Source organism: Engraulis encrasicolus, chromosome 12 (genome assembly GCF_034702125.1).
Source record: "Engraulis encrasicolus isolate BLACKSEA-1 chromosome 12, IST_EnEncr_1.0, whole genome shotgun sequence".
NCBI classification, from domain to species: domain Eukaryota; kingdom Metazoa; phylum Chordata; class Actinopteri; order Clupeiformes; family Engraulidae; genus Engraulis; species Engraulis encrasicolus.
In genome coordinates, this window is record NC_085868.1 from 38702160 (window position 1) to 38718268 (window position 16109).

At 44.1% G+C, this 16109-nt stretch overlaps 2 protein-coding genes across 2 annotated transcripts in view; both read right to left on the minus strand.

Moving 5' to 3' along the window:
* Positions 1 to 5060, minus strand: part of raph1b (Ras association (RalGDS/AF-6) and pleckstrin homology domains 1b) — a 102762-nt gene extending 97702 nt beyond the window's left edge. The window contains exon 1 of the mRNA XM_063211897.1: positions 4662 to 5060. The gene's annotated coding sequence lies outside the window, so the exon portion shown is untranslated. The remainder of the gene's footprint in view (positions 1 to 4661) is intronic.
* A 3040-nt stretch (positions 5061 to 8100) lies between these two features.
* Positions 8101 to 11515, minus strand: rbbp9 (retinoblastoma binding protein 9). The gene is made up of 3 exons (XM_063212696.1): positions 11027 to 11515; positions 9195 to 9362; positions 8101 to 8576 (listed from the first exon to the last, which is right to left on the minus strand). Exons 1-3 carry the CDS (start codon positions 11120 to 11122, stop codon positions 8286 to 8288), a joined length of 555 nt encoding a protein of 184 aa, XP_063068766.1. The 5' UTR covers positions 11123 to 11515; the 3' UTR covers positions 8101 to 8285.
* Positions 11516 to 16109: the final 4594 nt, after the last annotated feature.

The following is a 16109-nucleotide window of genomic DNA, read 5'->3' on the forward strand; positions in this document are numbered from 1 at the left end:
AAGCATGCTGGTTTATTTTTCTGAAGTCATTTTTTTATTATTGTTTAACATTAGACTACATATAGAAAATGTTCTTACCCAGAGCGATTTAGAAGAGAAGTCAAGGGTCTGTTATGATGGCACTAATTTTTAGAAGAAACTGCAAGTACAACAGAAACTTAAGCGACATAAAAAGGATGGCAACTACAAGCATTATGCACCCCAAATACTTTAGGCCTACACATTCAGCCCAACAACCTCCCTAGCGGACGAGATGAGATGGGCTGGGCTGGGCTGGGCTGGGCTGTGCTCTCAAGGACACTTTCCCTCGGACCCTCATCAAGTCTGCGACTGCTGTGACAGCTGTGATATATCAATACCACACAAGCGCTGCAGGGTTGGGGGGTGGATGGGAACCTAGATCTCCAACACCACACACACACGAACGAACACAAACACTCACAAATGAAACAAACACACACACCATCAAAGCCAACACACACACACACACACACACACACACACACCATCAAAACCAACACACACCATGAAACCCAACACACACACACACCATCAAAACCAACACACACACAGACACCAGCCTGAAGCCTTCACTGGACCCTACCGAAACTAATCAGGAGAGCCCCTCGCAACAGCTGCTATTCTCATTAGTTTGGCCGCTGCCCTACGAAGAAAGCCCCGATGAGAGAGAGAGAGAGAGAGAGAGAGAGAGAGAGAGAGAGAGAGAGAGAGAGAGAGAGAGAGAGAGAGAGAGAGAGAGAGAGAGAGAGAGAGAGAGAGAGAGAGAGAGAGAGAACAGCACAACACACATTCCCCATCATGCTGTGCTGTGTCCATCAGGAATACATCATCCTCCTCCTCCTCCTCCTCCTCCTCCTCTCATCTGGCAAAGGGAATGAGAAAAGCATCCAGCAACCCCTGTGTTGTGTTTTGACTTGTGTTTCTCAGCAATTCCCACACAAATCCCCGCTCCAAGAGTGCTTAAATCAAATATCTGGGCCAGGTCAGGCCTGCTGTGGTCTGGTCCGTACACTCTGGTACAGTGCACCATAGCCAATCTTCATCCTATTCACTCCTTACAACATCAGTGCATTATGTGTACACAATGCAAACCTGTTCATACAGAAGGACCCACTTATTTTCTCCCTTTCCATGCATGTATGCACGTGTAACGGAGGCTAACTAGCAGAGTTGGCGTGGAACGTTTGTAAACCTCCCTCCCGAAAACCTCATACAGAGTCGATGCCGTTGGGCTGGAGGACTGGTCCTTTAGTCCAGCGGTATCGTACTGTGACTCCCATTTCCGGACCGTTGTAGTTGATGAGGTGACAAGTTTGTGTCCCCGAGGGGGACAGACTGGGCAGGAACACCTCCATCACACACGTACCAGAGAATGGTATTAAGAAGGAGATACCCTGAACTCCGCCCACACAATATAAATGGATGTGCTCAAGTTTGGGGTACATCCCAATATGTGTCCTTGCCTCCTCCACTTGTGCTTGTCTCCTCGTCCCGCCTCCTGGCCCCTCCTCCGTGGAGAAAACGATAAAGTTTCCCAGCTGTCAGCCTCGCCACAACAACTTTTGAGGGACTGTTTTTCATTCACCATAACAATTGCACACGAGAAAAAGACTCTGCAATTGAGCTTTTGCAAGATATTGAAATATAATGCTGTTGTCAGTGATGTCATCATGACGAGAAGCGAGTGGAGGAGGCAAGTGGAGGAGGCAAGGTCACATATTGGGATGCACCCTTGGTCTCCTAGAGTGGAGTCCAATATGCGGACTTCCCTCCTCCCTTGCTCACTTGCCTGCTTGTGATCTCATGATGATGTCACTGACAACGGAAAATGAATTCAATATCTTGCAAAAGCGCAATTGTAAAGTCATTTTCTCATTTGCAAACTGGATGATGAATGAAGAATAGTCCCCCAAAAATTATTTTGGCTAGGCTGACAGCTGGGAAACTTTATTGTTTTCTCCACGGAGGAGGGGCCAGGAGGCGGGGCGAGGCCACAAGCACAAGTGGAGGAAGCAAGGTCGCATATTGGGATGCACCCCCAAAGGGGCGTTCACCTGACGTCAACGGGATACCGGAAAACAACGGGCCTGACTTATCTCCTTCTTATACCATTCTCTGCACGTACCCTGCAACCTCCAAGAGACCTCCAAGATACCGAACTTGGAAGAAGAAGATCAATCATGGTACAAAAAAAATCATTGGCCTTCTACTGTGCACACGAGTCCAAGTTTCTGATGGCTGCATCTTGCAGATGGAAATGTATGTTGCTTTAGATCAGTGGTTCTCAACCTTTCTTAAATAAACGCCCCCTTGGCCTCATCAAAGGACTCCCAACACTGCCTTGACCTCATCATAAGCCTGACCAAGACCCCCCTTAGTACAAAGTATTAACAATAAAATGGATTAATGCAATTGAGCTTTTGCTGATGGCTGTGAATTTGCCAAGCCCTCTGCAGACGTGTGTGTGTGTGTGTGCGCGTGTGCGCGTGTGACCTCATCGGCCCCAGATGGTGTCCAGACAGTAGCCTGTAGGTAGCAGGAGTGTCAGTGATCTCAAAGACCCCTCTCTTTGACCTCTTGTTGCTGACAGCACTGCGTGATATTTAACTGGGGGGGTTGAGAGACCCCTCATCACATCTATGACGGGCTGATCTCGGGGGGGGGGGGGGGGTGTCAGACCAGACACTTGTGTAGTTTGACGTCTGGGGTGGACACTGATATAAAAGATGTTTCACATCCACATGCTTTCTTTTAAATAGGAAGGAAAACAGATTCCTTCCATGCCTGTCAAGGTTGTCGTTCATCCCAGAGTAGCACAGGTCATGCTAGTCACAGTCATAACATGAGTTATGTTGGAGGCAACTGGACGCCTTTCCAAACAGATCCCCCTTGCAGCCGCTAGACATTTCACAAGGCCATGCACCATACCCTTAGTTGATGAGAGAGAGAGAGAGAGGGAGAGAGAGAGAGAGAGAGAGAGAGAAGGGGCTGCAGGTAACTGGCCCAACGGTTCTCTGTTGTTGCTTCCATGTCCTCTAGATGTGCAAACACGAGTAAACACCAGGTGTAAACACTGCCCAAGCAGGGAAGCGGTTCTGAAGACGAAACAATAACGTCAGCATATTAACAACACGTGCCGGTCATCATAGCCACGGGGCTGTAACTGTCGGTTTGGGGGTATACTACTGCTCCTGACAGCTGCGTTATTCTCCAACTCCCCTCCCCGGCATGCGCTTCACCACCCGGACGCGCACGCGCGCGCGGGCGTGTGTGTGTAGCCTATGTGTGCGGGGTAGGCACTAGTGGTGGCCAAACTACCACCACCCCTTCTAAAAAACCAAATGACTCCGAGTGGAAGCCTAACTGGATTATTTCTACAGTTGAGCTTAACAGACATTACCGATAAGTTGGCAATTATCTGCCGCCTCATCCCCGTTCGTGTTGATAATCATGTTACTCCCTGAAGTCTGCTGGAGACAAAAGCCCCCCTTCTAGACTTTGCCTGACAGGCGTGTCATATGAATAATAATAAATAGACGGGCAACGATACCAGGCAGTGTCTGCATCAAAAATGAGCACCAACATATTAACTACTGGCCATGACAACAAATAATTCCAAATGTATGGGCTTTAACCTTCACTAAAGACAATGGAAGCTCACCGCAAGGGCTGGGGACAGTCTGGTGACCCACAATGCGCTAACCGAGTCTTTTTGTACGTTTCCTATACATTTTTAAATGACTAGATTTCATTTATGCAGCAGAGTAGCGGAACAGGCTATGAATTGCACACTCAAATCAAACGCTACACTTGTAGCAAAAACTGTTACCTACATGCTGACTAGCTCGCTTGAAAGGGTGGAGGCATACACATACTCAGGGATGGTTATAATGTGTCGAGGGATGTTGGGCTGCGCTAGTGCCAAACTAAATATCAGTTCCAAGATGTCAACCCAAATTTTCTACTCTGGTGAGCAGTGAATCGCACATTTGGGGAAATAGTAAATACATGGAAATGCACCCATGGCCAGTCTGCACTGTAAACGGTGTAAGAAATCGGGGGGGCTATTTAACTAGCTGTAGGCCTATGTAGCAAATAGCAGACATGTGATTGGTAGTAAATGCATCAGTTTGAGGATAAATGTGGCATCAGAGGATGAAAGGATCCAATGAATAATGGTAACCGCGGACTGAAGACAACCCATCAAGTGATCCACGGCAAAAACACACCCTAATTTATTTGGTTCAAGAACAGCCAAGTCGGCCCATAGCCCATTACATATATTTTTGTTCAGCTCATGTTGTGTAGGCTACTCAAGGGCTGAATGGTACCCCCGTACGCCCATTATTCAATGGTTTACAATAAAACATGGCAGATTCATTGAGGTAATGGGGCAGTGCCCACATTCACAGTCATCTCTGCGGCTCTAAACTCACAATCAAGGATCCTCTATTCTCTGATATTACCGAGTAATTTTCTCTCCAGAGGAATACACCCCGGTGGGATACAGTTGGGAATTTTATGTCTTTTCCAATGTAAAGGTGATCCTTGCGCGCGTAGGCTATACCATTTCTATCTTTTCACTGCAGTGTAGTTTACCAGGCACAGGTAATATAAAAACACAAAACGAGTATGCTTACTTGTCTTGTTCCCCGATCCAATAGGCTACGGCTCGACAATGAAGTCCCCTCCTGTTTCCTGGTGGGAAGGCTACAACAATGCTCTCAGCACGCGAAGAAATTGGGGAAAATCCTGGAGAAAAATCCCAATTAATAAAATCATACCCGTTAATAGGGCAACAAACGGAGATCTCTCTTATCACTGACCATCCGCCTGACAAAAAATCTCCCATACGCTCAAGGATACATTTGTCGCTCTGTTCCCTCTCCCGTTTTCTCCCAGGGAGCTGGGAGTGTTGCGCGTTGCATGGGAGTCGTTTCCTGTCCAGCCCCAATTGCTTGCCTTGACTAATCGACCAATCCACGGACCTCAGTCAATGGCCACCTTTAGAAAGACCAGCCTTTTACCAACAGACGGAATATAAACTCGAAGTAGGCAATAACTAGTCTGACCGGTGCTGACCGATTACTCTTAAATTCTCAAGAGTTTAAGTCAGTTGGGTTCCAGCGTGGTAGCCTACAACCAAATCTGTTTGAGATGTGTCGCGTGCGAGTGTGTGACTCCACTTAACTCTTTGTCAAAGCTTTGCTTTGTCCAGAGACATGGCAGGGGAAGGTCGGCGCTTTTTTGGGGGGGAACCCAACGTTTTCAAATGACCGTTACTCGGTTATTCAATTCCTTTCAAGGGAACATTTAGAGTTAAGGTACATGGGCTCTTTAACAAGTTCATTTTTGTCTGCCACCACTGTCCACCGGAGAGATGGCTGTCTTTAGCCCAAGTTGCAGCTGTAGCTTAGCAGTAGGAGGGTGCGTTCTGCTCGCAAAACCCCTGAACACGCTTGTTGATGTGGAAAATTACGCACGGATGGCCACGTTATTAAGTGCCAATCTGTTGCGCCCATTCATTGACCAGCCGTTTCTGATGACCACAACTCTTGAGACAAGTATGAAATAGAAATGACCTGTGTATGGCGTACTAACATTTCCCCACTCTAAAACCAGGATGCATAATCACCATGAATTAATGAATTTCCTTGCCTTTTGACTCACCAAGCACCAGCGGTTCCAGTTCCAGCCATTCCTTCTAGCAGAATTGAGCAAATGGCTCCACCTTATGGACACGATCGTCTTTTACGTTTACCTCTGACCCTTACTTGGTGGTGTTCTTATTTATTTACACGTTGATGGTGTTGTAATTTATTCATTTATGATGAACATATTGTAAAATTTCAAATTCAATTCACCAATTCACCTGGTGTCCTCATTTACCAGTAGACATTACAAAGTAACACTGACCATTATCTTTTACAAAGATGAATAACTATGACTATTATTATTATAGGTCTATTATTATTATTATTATTATTATTATTGTTATTATTATTATTATTATGTTGTATTATTTATTAAAGTATTATTAATGAGCTAACTGCCCACCCACACGTCATTCTGGTCATACCTCTGATGTATTGTAAGAGTTGGTAGGCCTGTAGAAGGAATTGAAAGTTTCACCAATTTATAGTTGCCATTATTGGCCTAGGTAGAACTGAAGTACAACATTTATCACCAATGGGTAGGTTAGTTCCACATTGTACAAGACCACTGACCAAAAGCAGACAGTAAAGTTGCACAGGGGGCATTTTTAGAGAAGGTATCACAACCACATACACAAATGAGGTGAAGATGTGAAATAACAGTCATTGATCAGATAACCAAAATAAACTCATTCTGGAATACGTTTTGGCTATATCACTTCAAAATGCAGGTGATAATTACATTATTTTTGCTAGAAAAATCTGTTAAGACAGGAGTAGGCTACCTTGGTGTTGCAAGGGTCTTGGAAGTGCTTCCAAACATAATTTAGAAAATTCACATCACATTGCCGTTGACTTTTCTTGGAGACCACGCAACATAGATGTATCTTGTATCTTTTTTTATTACAAGAAACAGTCAAACCATTGCCACACTTTCAATGATATAATAAAACACACCTAACGATGTGTCATACTGGAAATACTTGGTAAGTCTACTATTTATCATTCCAAACCACACCCAAGAAGATAGGCTACTATAGATAACGATTTCAAAATCAGACTCATCAAGGTTTCTAACACCCAGCCCTTTGAGTCTTTACCTGACTCGAAGAGCAGAAACGCACAAAGGTCTATGGGAGCCAGGCAATGTGAGTCGGTCTATGAGGCTTAATCATCATGAGTTAGTATCTAAGTGACTGAAGTCTTTGAAATGAATGTATAACTAGTGGACAAAGCCACTTTGTTTATCAGTGTTATTCAATTAATTCAGGCAATTAATTATAGGAGGTAGAAAAAAGAATAGGTCAAAAGCTGACCGTGGAAGCGGACTACTGACTTTTTGGTTCCTAATGACATGGTTTCTTTTAATTTTTTTGGAGGATGTTAATGATTAACCCATTTTGTCCTAAGCCCTTTTTGGGAAAGGGTGCCCTCTGTCTATTAAATCCTACATATCTCAGCCTCCGAAGTAGCCTGGGAGTACCATGCTGCCTTGCGCATTCTTTTCAAAGTGCTGGACACACACACTTGTGATTTAGTCTGGTGTTTGCCGCCAGACAACCTCCGAAGCACATACAAACATGAAATGAGTTGCATTTAAAAGCTAGGACCCTCGTTTTGCATTAGAATGTGTCCATTGAGCTCTAACTTACCCACATTTTTAATAAAACAGCTAAAATCTCAAGAACCTGAATGCAGTGTATATGTGTCTCCAGCTGCATTAAGGTTGGTGTGGTTATGTTAGAAATTAATGAACACATTCTAATGCAAAATGAAGGTTCTAGCTTTTAAATGCCACTTATTTCATGTTTTTATGTGCTTCGGAGGCTGAGATATTTAGGTTTAAATAGGGAGAGGGCGCCTTTTCCCAAAAAGGTCTAGGCTAAAATGGGTTAAATAAGTCAGTGAGTGTAACTCATTGGTTAGAATGTGTATATTAAAAGGGGCATGCCACCATTTTGGGGCTTAATACAGTTACAATTGTTGGCCGGGGTTTATAAAGGTGGTAAAGTGTCTTATTTTTATGTTAAGTGTTGTCTTGCTTTAAGACAAGTTAAAAGAGGGATTATGTAGCTAAGCTAGTGAAAGTCAATGCGTCACTGTAGCATGTAGCATGCTACACGGATCCATTGACTTTCACTAGCTTAGCGACATGCTCCCTCTTTTAACTTGTCTTAAAGCAAGACAACGGCTTACATGAAAGATAAGACACTTTACCACCTTTATAAACCCTGGGCAACGATTTTAACTGTATTAAGCCCCAAAATAGTGGCATACCCCTTTAAAGTCCTATGGCACGATATGAACAAGATCACTGTGTTCCTCTTTGAAAGGAGAAATGTCAAGCATTCCATTAAATGTGGACATTGAATTACAGTGGCAACAAGAACTATGAAAATCGATTCTGGATGTCCGTTTCTAATAATAAAAAAAATTATTTCAATTCCCTGGCTATGTTACTGACTTGATTGTGAATGAGAGTTTTCCCACTATAGTTCAGTCAGAAAAGAGCAGGCTGAAAAGCTGGTTGTAGATCTGATCCTTTCTGATCAATTTCTTCAGGTTTCTTGGCAATGTTAATATTGACCGACTGAGAACCCCTGCTCCAAATTAGTCCATTTCTTTAAGCTTCTTCACCACGTTAATCAGTTCTGGGAAGTGCGTGTTCATGAAGTGTCCCCGGTCCGTGTACTTGTGCAGGTCGGCCTGCAGGCCCTTGGCCACCTGCTCCTGTTCGTCCCAGGGCAGGAAGGGGTCGTCCGTTGACCCGAACTGCACGATGTGCCCCGCGTTGGCCCGCATGCGCTCCCACTCCCAGGGCCGACTGAAGTAGCCGCTCTCCGCCTCGTTCTCGTCCCCCAGGTCCGAGACGTACGCCCCGACCAGCACGATGGCGAAGACCTGAGGGCAGTCGAGGTGTAATGGTTAGGGATTTGGACTGTAGATCACAGAGTTGCAGGTTCAATCCCCCACCCTTCCTACACCCCTTCATCCTATAGCTGAAGCAGAGATTCTTTAAGTATAGAGATATGCCAATGTAATAGGTTTCTAGTATGGGCACCTAATGTGACCAGGTTTCGGTCTGCCTAAAGGGGCGTGTCATAATGCTCCTAGCATTGAATAGAACAGTCCTTAGGTCTGCCTAAAGGGGGCAATAATAGAACCAGGAAACAATGGGCCAATGGAACCTCTCTCTCTCTACTCTCTCTGGCTGAAGTGCCCTTGAGCAAGGCACCTATGCCCACTCTTGCTCCAGGGACTTAAACCAGTACTGTGTAATATATCTGTAAGTTGCTTTGGATAAAAGTGCCACCTAAGTGTAATGTAATGTAATTACTGTGTTTTATGTACATTTCATTTTCCTTATGATGTGTTTATGTCTGTCTGCGTATGGAACACTTTGTTTGGCTGCCATTTTGACCAGGACTCCTTGGCAGAAGAGTCACGTAGTCTGGGACAATGGGACAATCCTGTATAAGGTCAAATACAAAATAAAATGAAGTAAAAAGTAGAAAAGACCTTGTGCGTCTCTGCAAAACGCATGGCGGCCGCTGCCCCGGAGCTGTGGCCGATGATGACAGTGTCCTCGTCACACTGGAGCTCCTTCTCCATGAAGGGAAGCCATATTGTCTCGCGGGCTGTCACCGGGTCAGGCATGTTTTTCAACTGGCAAGTCACGTCTGGGATCTTGGAAATAAAGACCCATTGTTTTACTTTTGGTACTGTGTACATTTTTGGTCTTTTTACTGTATGTCTTCGTTTTGACAGTGACAGCGAAGAGACGATAGGGAATATCTGGGAGAGAGACGGGGCATGATCGGGAAGTTACCTCGGGCCGGAATTTGACCTGGTATAACAGTATGCTGCCTTTGAGTATGCTGTGTTTGAGAAACCGTGCAAGGCCATGCGACACACTGTTAATAAGAATAACATCAAATGACAACCAAAGTTACATGTTACACGTTACATGTCCATGGGGACCCTGGTTCGAGTCCAGCCTGGGTCATTTCCCAACTCTACCCCCATCTCTCTCTCTCTCTCTCCCACTAGCTTCTTGTCTCGGCCCCCAAAAAAGTCCAAAATATAGATATATCGAAATGATAATGCCATTATGTAGTGTGCATTTCCTATTATGACAGCATGGGTGACAAGATTTTTAGGACCAGGTCCAGTGAGTAATCTTAGCGCTTTATTCCCAAAATGTATGCTGTCCATGATGCAGTAGATTTTTTTCTGGAATCAAACTTAACTTACCAAAAATTACACATGCTACCTTTAATTGTATTACCGTTTACTCGTGGTGTATGTGGTTACACTGGAAAAGGTACTACAGTAGGCCTACTTACATCATAAGTTATATGAGAACACTATTCAATTCCAGTAATTCGTATGCACTTGCTACTCATCAGACTGGGTGAGTCATGGGAATCATCCCTTTAAACTTAGAAACAGAGGCGCAGAAGAGCTATAGAAGAGATAGCTTCAGTCAAGCGAATTATCACTTTCTTGAGATCATTATTTTGAAAGTCACCCAGTATGACCTTAATTCTACGTTTGGCCATGTTGGGATTACCTGTAGTCTGCGACTAGTTATTGAAGACAGGCACATGCATGCCCTACTACAACCAGGCGTAGGTATGTACCTTTCACATTTCACTACAGAAACAGATGTTATAAAAGGAATACTACAGATCATGTAGATCAGTGATTCCCAACCAGGGGTATGTGTACCACTAGGGGTACGCAAGCACACTGCAGCGGGAACAAATGTATGGAACTCAGTCACATGGGGATATCGAGTATGACTTGGGGGTACTCATGAAATGACAAAAAGGCTTAGGGGGTACGCAAGACAAAAAAGGTTGGGAAACACTGACGTAGACCATGTGTGTGTGAACTAATGGAAGGACTGTTGTACTCAAATGTGTGCTATGTTTACTGCAATGTGCAACAATGTGTTAGGTCTGAGTGTATGTTTTCTATTTGTGTTGTTTATGTAAACTGTGTGTGTGTGTGTGTGTGTGTGTGTGTGTGTGTGTGTGTGTGTGTGTGTGTGTGTGTGTGTGTGTGTGTGTGTGTGTGTGTGTGTGTGTGTGTGTGTTGCTGTACTCGTGTGAGCTATATGTTCACTGCAATGTGCAATAATGTGTAATTAGGTCATTTATGTAAGCTGCCTGACACCTTCATTTCCCTCGGGATTAATAAAATAATATAGCCTACTGCTCTACTCTAGGCCTACTCTACTATTAGGCCCTACATTATACAGTGGAACCTACAACAATCCAGAAAAACTTGCAGAGGCAAGCAGAGAGGCTGAAACTGAACTCCAAATATTCAATAGCCTACTGTACCTTATTAATTTGCTTGTTTGCCCAACCATACCAGTTGCAATGTTCCACGTCCCCGGCTCCATTGCCGGGGACAATGACAGCTTTCTTCAGAGGCATAATGCAAAGCAATGTAGAACTCGTGTCTTCAGCACTGCTGCAGCTTTCCACGTTACAGCCAGCTTGGATTCAGGAACTCTTGCTGTCTTCTTCTGCTGACATCATTGGACATGAATGAACCCATGTTACTCATGACTGCCATCTGTTGCTCTGGGGTGTGTACTAATTCTGGCAATGCAAAATACTTGCACCAACATTACACATTTTATTTGTGTCATAATAACCTACTTCTCAGCTATCACCAAGACACTGGTGAAATAGTTCCAATTTGTAATGACAACGTTGTAGTATACATGTTTGGTTACTGTAAACCATGAGTCATTGTGTAACAGAGTGAAATTGTTAAGAACTGCACGAAGACACTAGATAGCCTAAATAAATAGCCAACATAAATAAAAAATCATGTTGCCTGGAAGGGTTAATGCCATGCATGTTGGGTTTGAAACAGCAGAGCCATCTAATAACAGAGTTGCGCAAACCGGGGACCAGGAAGTCGGATGGTGATGTGATTCGCGTAGATTAAAATGTTTCTTAACAGTAAACTTCTGTTCGTTGGAAACTAACACAGAACCATCACATACCAAACAAAGATTAAGTACAAACAAATTACATTAGGCTACCTTTACCACATTTTCTGTGTTCTACGGCCACCTCCTGGAACTAAGTAACTTCTAATAGAACTAAAGTCAATGGGGATTTCCATGTTAACGCTCCGTGAGGCTCCATGAGAGCCGCCATTGCTGTGGAAAGATTGGTCCATAGAGGTCTATGGGAGTGGCGTAACTCTGATATACTCATGAACGGCGTGACGTTTTCCATGTGCGTTACGCCCATTTGTGGGGGAAAACAACCCATGCAAGTCAATTGGTGATGTTGGGGTTTAATAAACGTAAGATACGGACATGTAGACTATCGTTGTTCACGCGCAACATGCCGAAAACGTGTTGTGTTGCCGGCTGTTCAAATAATATAGCCAAACAGCCGTGGCTGAAGCATGGAATGTGTTCATTTAGGCTAGCCGATTTAGCATGTAAGTCAATGAGACATTCGGTTTGTTTTCACCCATAAAGGGGCGTAACGCAAATTTAAGAGCAAAGTACCCGGATGGCCGTTCATGAGTATTAGATGGCTCTGTGAAACAGTACTTCTTCTTCTTCTTCTTCTGTGGTTTTTAATGGCGGCTTGCAAACTAAGTGCACTACCGCCACCAACCGGGCTGAGGTGTGATCCACTATGCTAGGGAGTGACTACCTAAAGCTTGATCTTTGAAAGAGACAGGGACAGAGATAAACATAACTAGAGTATAGAACAAGAAACAGAAATAAAGATTAGAATGAGAAAAAAGAAAAGAATAGAAAAGGTCAGATTCTATAGCCTAGTCCAGTTTCTGCTAAATATTTGATTATCGCTGCTGTCTGAATATAAGGTGTACTGAGTAGAGTGCTCAAAGAAATAGGTGCCTTAATGGCCCTCTGCATATTTTCCCTTGCCTGAGAGTATTCTGTACTTGAAACAGTACAACTATTGTTTTCACAGATATCTTGTTTGAACATAATCATATTCCCTGCTACTAAACCCTCCATTTAAAGTGCATCGGTTGCACATGTAGGTATTTGTTCCCCTAATCTCACCTCGTTAGACATCGTTAGCTAATCAATCAGCTATCAGCTGTTTTGTAAATCTTTCCCAAATCTAGGCCTACACGTAGGTTAGGCCTATCATACCACTTTGGTGTTATGAGCATTCTAACTCCCCAGACATACACTAACTGATTTTAAGTTAGAAAGCAGCCCATACCACCAAAGCACCAAAACGTATGGAAATCTATGGAATATAATCAAGAGGGAAGTGTGGGTCACCAGCAGATTTTTTTTTTTTTTTAAGCATCTGATAGCAAAGCATCAAAACATTGCTATCAGCAAAGATATTGTAAATCTTGCCCAAATCTAAGCCTACAGGTAGGCCTAGGTTAGGTGCTGACGACAAAGCATCAAAATGTTGTGCCATTCAACTTTGGGAGTATTGAACAGTGTTGAGGACTTAATCGTTTCAGGCCTACTAATCTCTCAATTTGATCCATAACATCCATAGAGAGAGTCCTAACCAAGTATTGAACTTTGCATGTTATGTAGAAAGTACCAAATTTCAACTGATTTGATGTGCACTGATGTGAAACGAATTTTGATGAAGAAAATTGTGATTTTATTACAATATTCTAATAATGCGAATTTCCCAATTCATGGGTTTTTTGAGCTGGAAGGCCAAATTATGTAAAAGGAAAAACTTGAATGATTGGAATAGTTAAACAACTGGGCCATGCATCTACAATCCATGACACTTTAACATTATTGATGGAATTATGGAAATAAATCAACTTTTTCATGCTATTCTAATAAAGTGGCCTGGAGCTGTATGTTCCCTAGGTCCTATGTTCCCCGGGTCCTATGTTCCCCTCTACCGGTGTTAGATTTTGGATGTGTTCCAAAATTCTCTTCTCCAATGAAAATTGAAGAATGAATGCTCTGCGTTGTGTTTTAGTTGACTCACTTGCAAAAATAAAATAAGTCTTGACTTCGTAGTTAAAATGATAGATCAGGATACAATTTATTATAGAGAAACTGAGATTACAAAAATAATAAGAAGAAAATAAAAGAAGTAAAAGTAGAAGAAAAATAAAGGTTAAAGAGAAATAAAAATGAGACAAAGTCTCACAGAGTCTCACTATCTAGGCAGCATCCTATCTCTGGCGAATGACAGGCAAATCGACCGACAGCTGACAAAATGGTGGCAACGGTTTTTATACCGTCTTCCTCATGTCAGCAGGTTACACGTATGCAAGTATGATATTAGTTAAGGAAGATGTCGTCTCCATGTCTCCAGGGGTGACGAATCATAAAAATACCTATCGCTTATAGATAGCATAGAGCCTAGGGTTGCTTCTGGTATCAAGAACAAAGTGTTCTGGGTGACCTTCAATGGCAGAGTCGCCAGCTCTGAGTTCAAGATATCAGAAGCTAAACATGCACATTCCTGGCCCAATTGATTGGAACACAGGACTGGCAAAAGTTTAATTCTAAAACTTAACAGTATAGTCAATCAGTTGTTGGTCAGCTGCAAAATGCAGCAGGATATACCACTCAAATTCAACATTGAGCAGTGGGGAACATAGGACCCTATGCTGTTCAGGGGTAGGAGCACCCCAAGGATTTGGGTCCCTCTACCGGGGAACATAGGACCCTTTTTTCAAAAAAGGGTTCTATGTTCCCCACTGCTTCAAAGTAGACTGCTGCCAAATGGCAAAGTGCAGGTTGCTGTTGCAACTGTGGCAGGTTAGGTTTAGGGATAGTTTTGGTCAGGGCACAAATTGAAAACTCAGAAACATTGCATTACGACAGGTTAGGTTTAGGGATGGTTTTGGGAAGAGCACAATTTGAAAACTCGGAAACATACAATGCGGGGAACTTGGGACCCTTTTTTCGAAAAAGGGTTCTATGTTCCCCGCTGCTTCCAAGTAGACTGCTGCCGCATGGCAAAGCGCAGGTTGTTGTTGCACCTCTGACAGGTTAGATTTAGGTATAGTTTTGGTCAGGGCACAAATGTACAACTCAGAAACATTGCATTTCTGACAGGTTAGGTTTAGGGATGGTTTTGGGAAGGGCACAATTTGAAAACTTGGAAACATACAATGCGGGGAACATAGAACCCTTTTTTAGAAAAAAGGATATTTTCTTAGCACAATTTGGGCCAATTAGTACCAATTTATCTTTGTTGGAATGCCACAGCCTGAAGGCAAAAGGGGGTCCAACCCAGCACTAGAGAAGTGTTCCTAATTAGGTGGCCGTGTGTGTATTCATTTAGTGTTGACTAAACATTGATTGAACACCTGAGCACACACAGGTGAGTCCACTTTCTTAATTAGGGGTTCATGAGGGCATTGCCCATAAAACCTCAGTTTAACTGTAGGGAAGCTACAGCTTCTGGGTATTGCTGCCGCCATGCTTCTTGGGGCTGTGTTGAGCTTTAGTTTGTTGCTGAACAGCATCAGCTGTTCAGGGGTAGGAGCACCCCAAGGCTTTGGGTCCAGCAGCTTCTTAACAAGGCCTGCTGTTGGCCATGTGCAGTCGGTGGGTGACCATAGAGCCGGCAACGCTATACGTGAGTTTTACTGGAAACCTGTAGTCCAGAAACCTGACGCTCCAGCCGAAAACCCTCTGATGCCAGCAGGGGCTCTGGTGTCGATGTCCCAGCGAAACACCAGGATGCCCCTAAATGAAAACCAAAAGCCCCAGGCCTCAGTCCAGAAACCTCAGGCTCAGCCCCAGGTGGTGATGTCACAGGCTTGGAACCCCCAGGCGCCAGTCCAGAAGAACCAGGTACCAGTCATGCAGCGACAACATTCAGGCTTCGCCTGGATGGCCCAAAGGGAAGTTCAGAAGCCGCAGGTGGCAATCCAGTCTTCAGCCGTGCTGCCCCAGTCGCAGGGTGGGACACCCCAGGATCCTGCCCAGAAGACCCAGGCCACAGTACAGATTCAACAGCCACAAATCAGCATGCCTCAGGCTCCAGCACGAACAAAGCCCATGGGGCCAGCTCAAGGTCTGATGATGCTGTCTGAACCACACACCTGGAGGACCCACGCTCCTTCTGCCAAGAAAACCCAGTTTCCAGCCAGCTACTTCCCTTCCCAAAATGAAAACCAGAAACCCCAGATGCAAGCCCAGGGTTCGGTTGTGATGCCCATGCAGTACAGTCAGAATCCCCAGGCTTCATTTCAGAGCGTCCAGGCACCAGTTCAGCAACAACATATCGCCCAGGCTCCAGTTCTGCAACAATATATGGCAGCCCAGCTTCCACCCATCAGTCGGCCAACTGTCGGCATGTTCCAACATTTCCAGAAGACCCAGAGTCCAGTTCAAAAGGCTGAGGATCCTGCCCAGAAACCACAAATGATCGCCCAGGCTCAAGTTGTAATGCCTCAAAACGAAGC

Excerpts from the sequence above, each read along its gene's own strand:
- rbbp9 (XM_063212696.1), bottom strand. The coding sequence starts at position 11,122 with ATGCCTCTGAAGAAAGCTGTCATTGTCCCCGGCAATGGAGCCGGGGAC. Across the intron at positions 9,363-11,026 it reads CAAACAAGCAAATTAATAAG|ATCCCAGACGTGACTTGCCA; the intron begins GTACAGTAGGCT and ends TTTATTTCCAAG. Across the intron at positions 8,577-9,194 it reads GTTTTGCAGAGACGCACAAG|GTCTTCGCCATCGTGCTGGT; the intron begins GTCTTTTCTACT and ends GACTGCCCTCAG.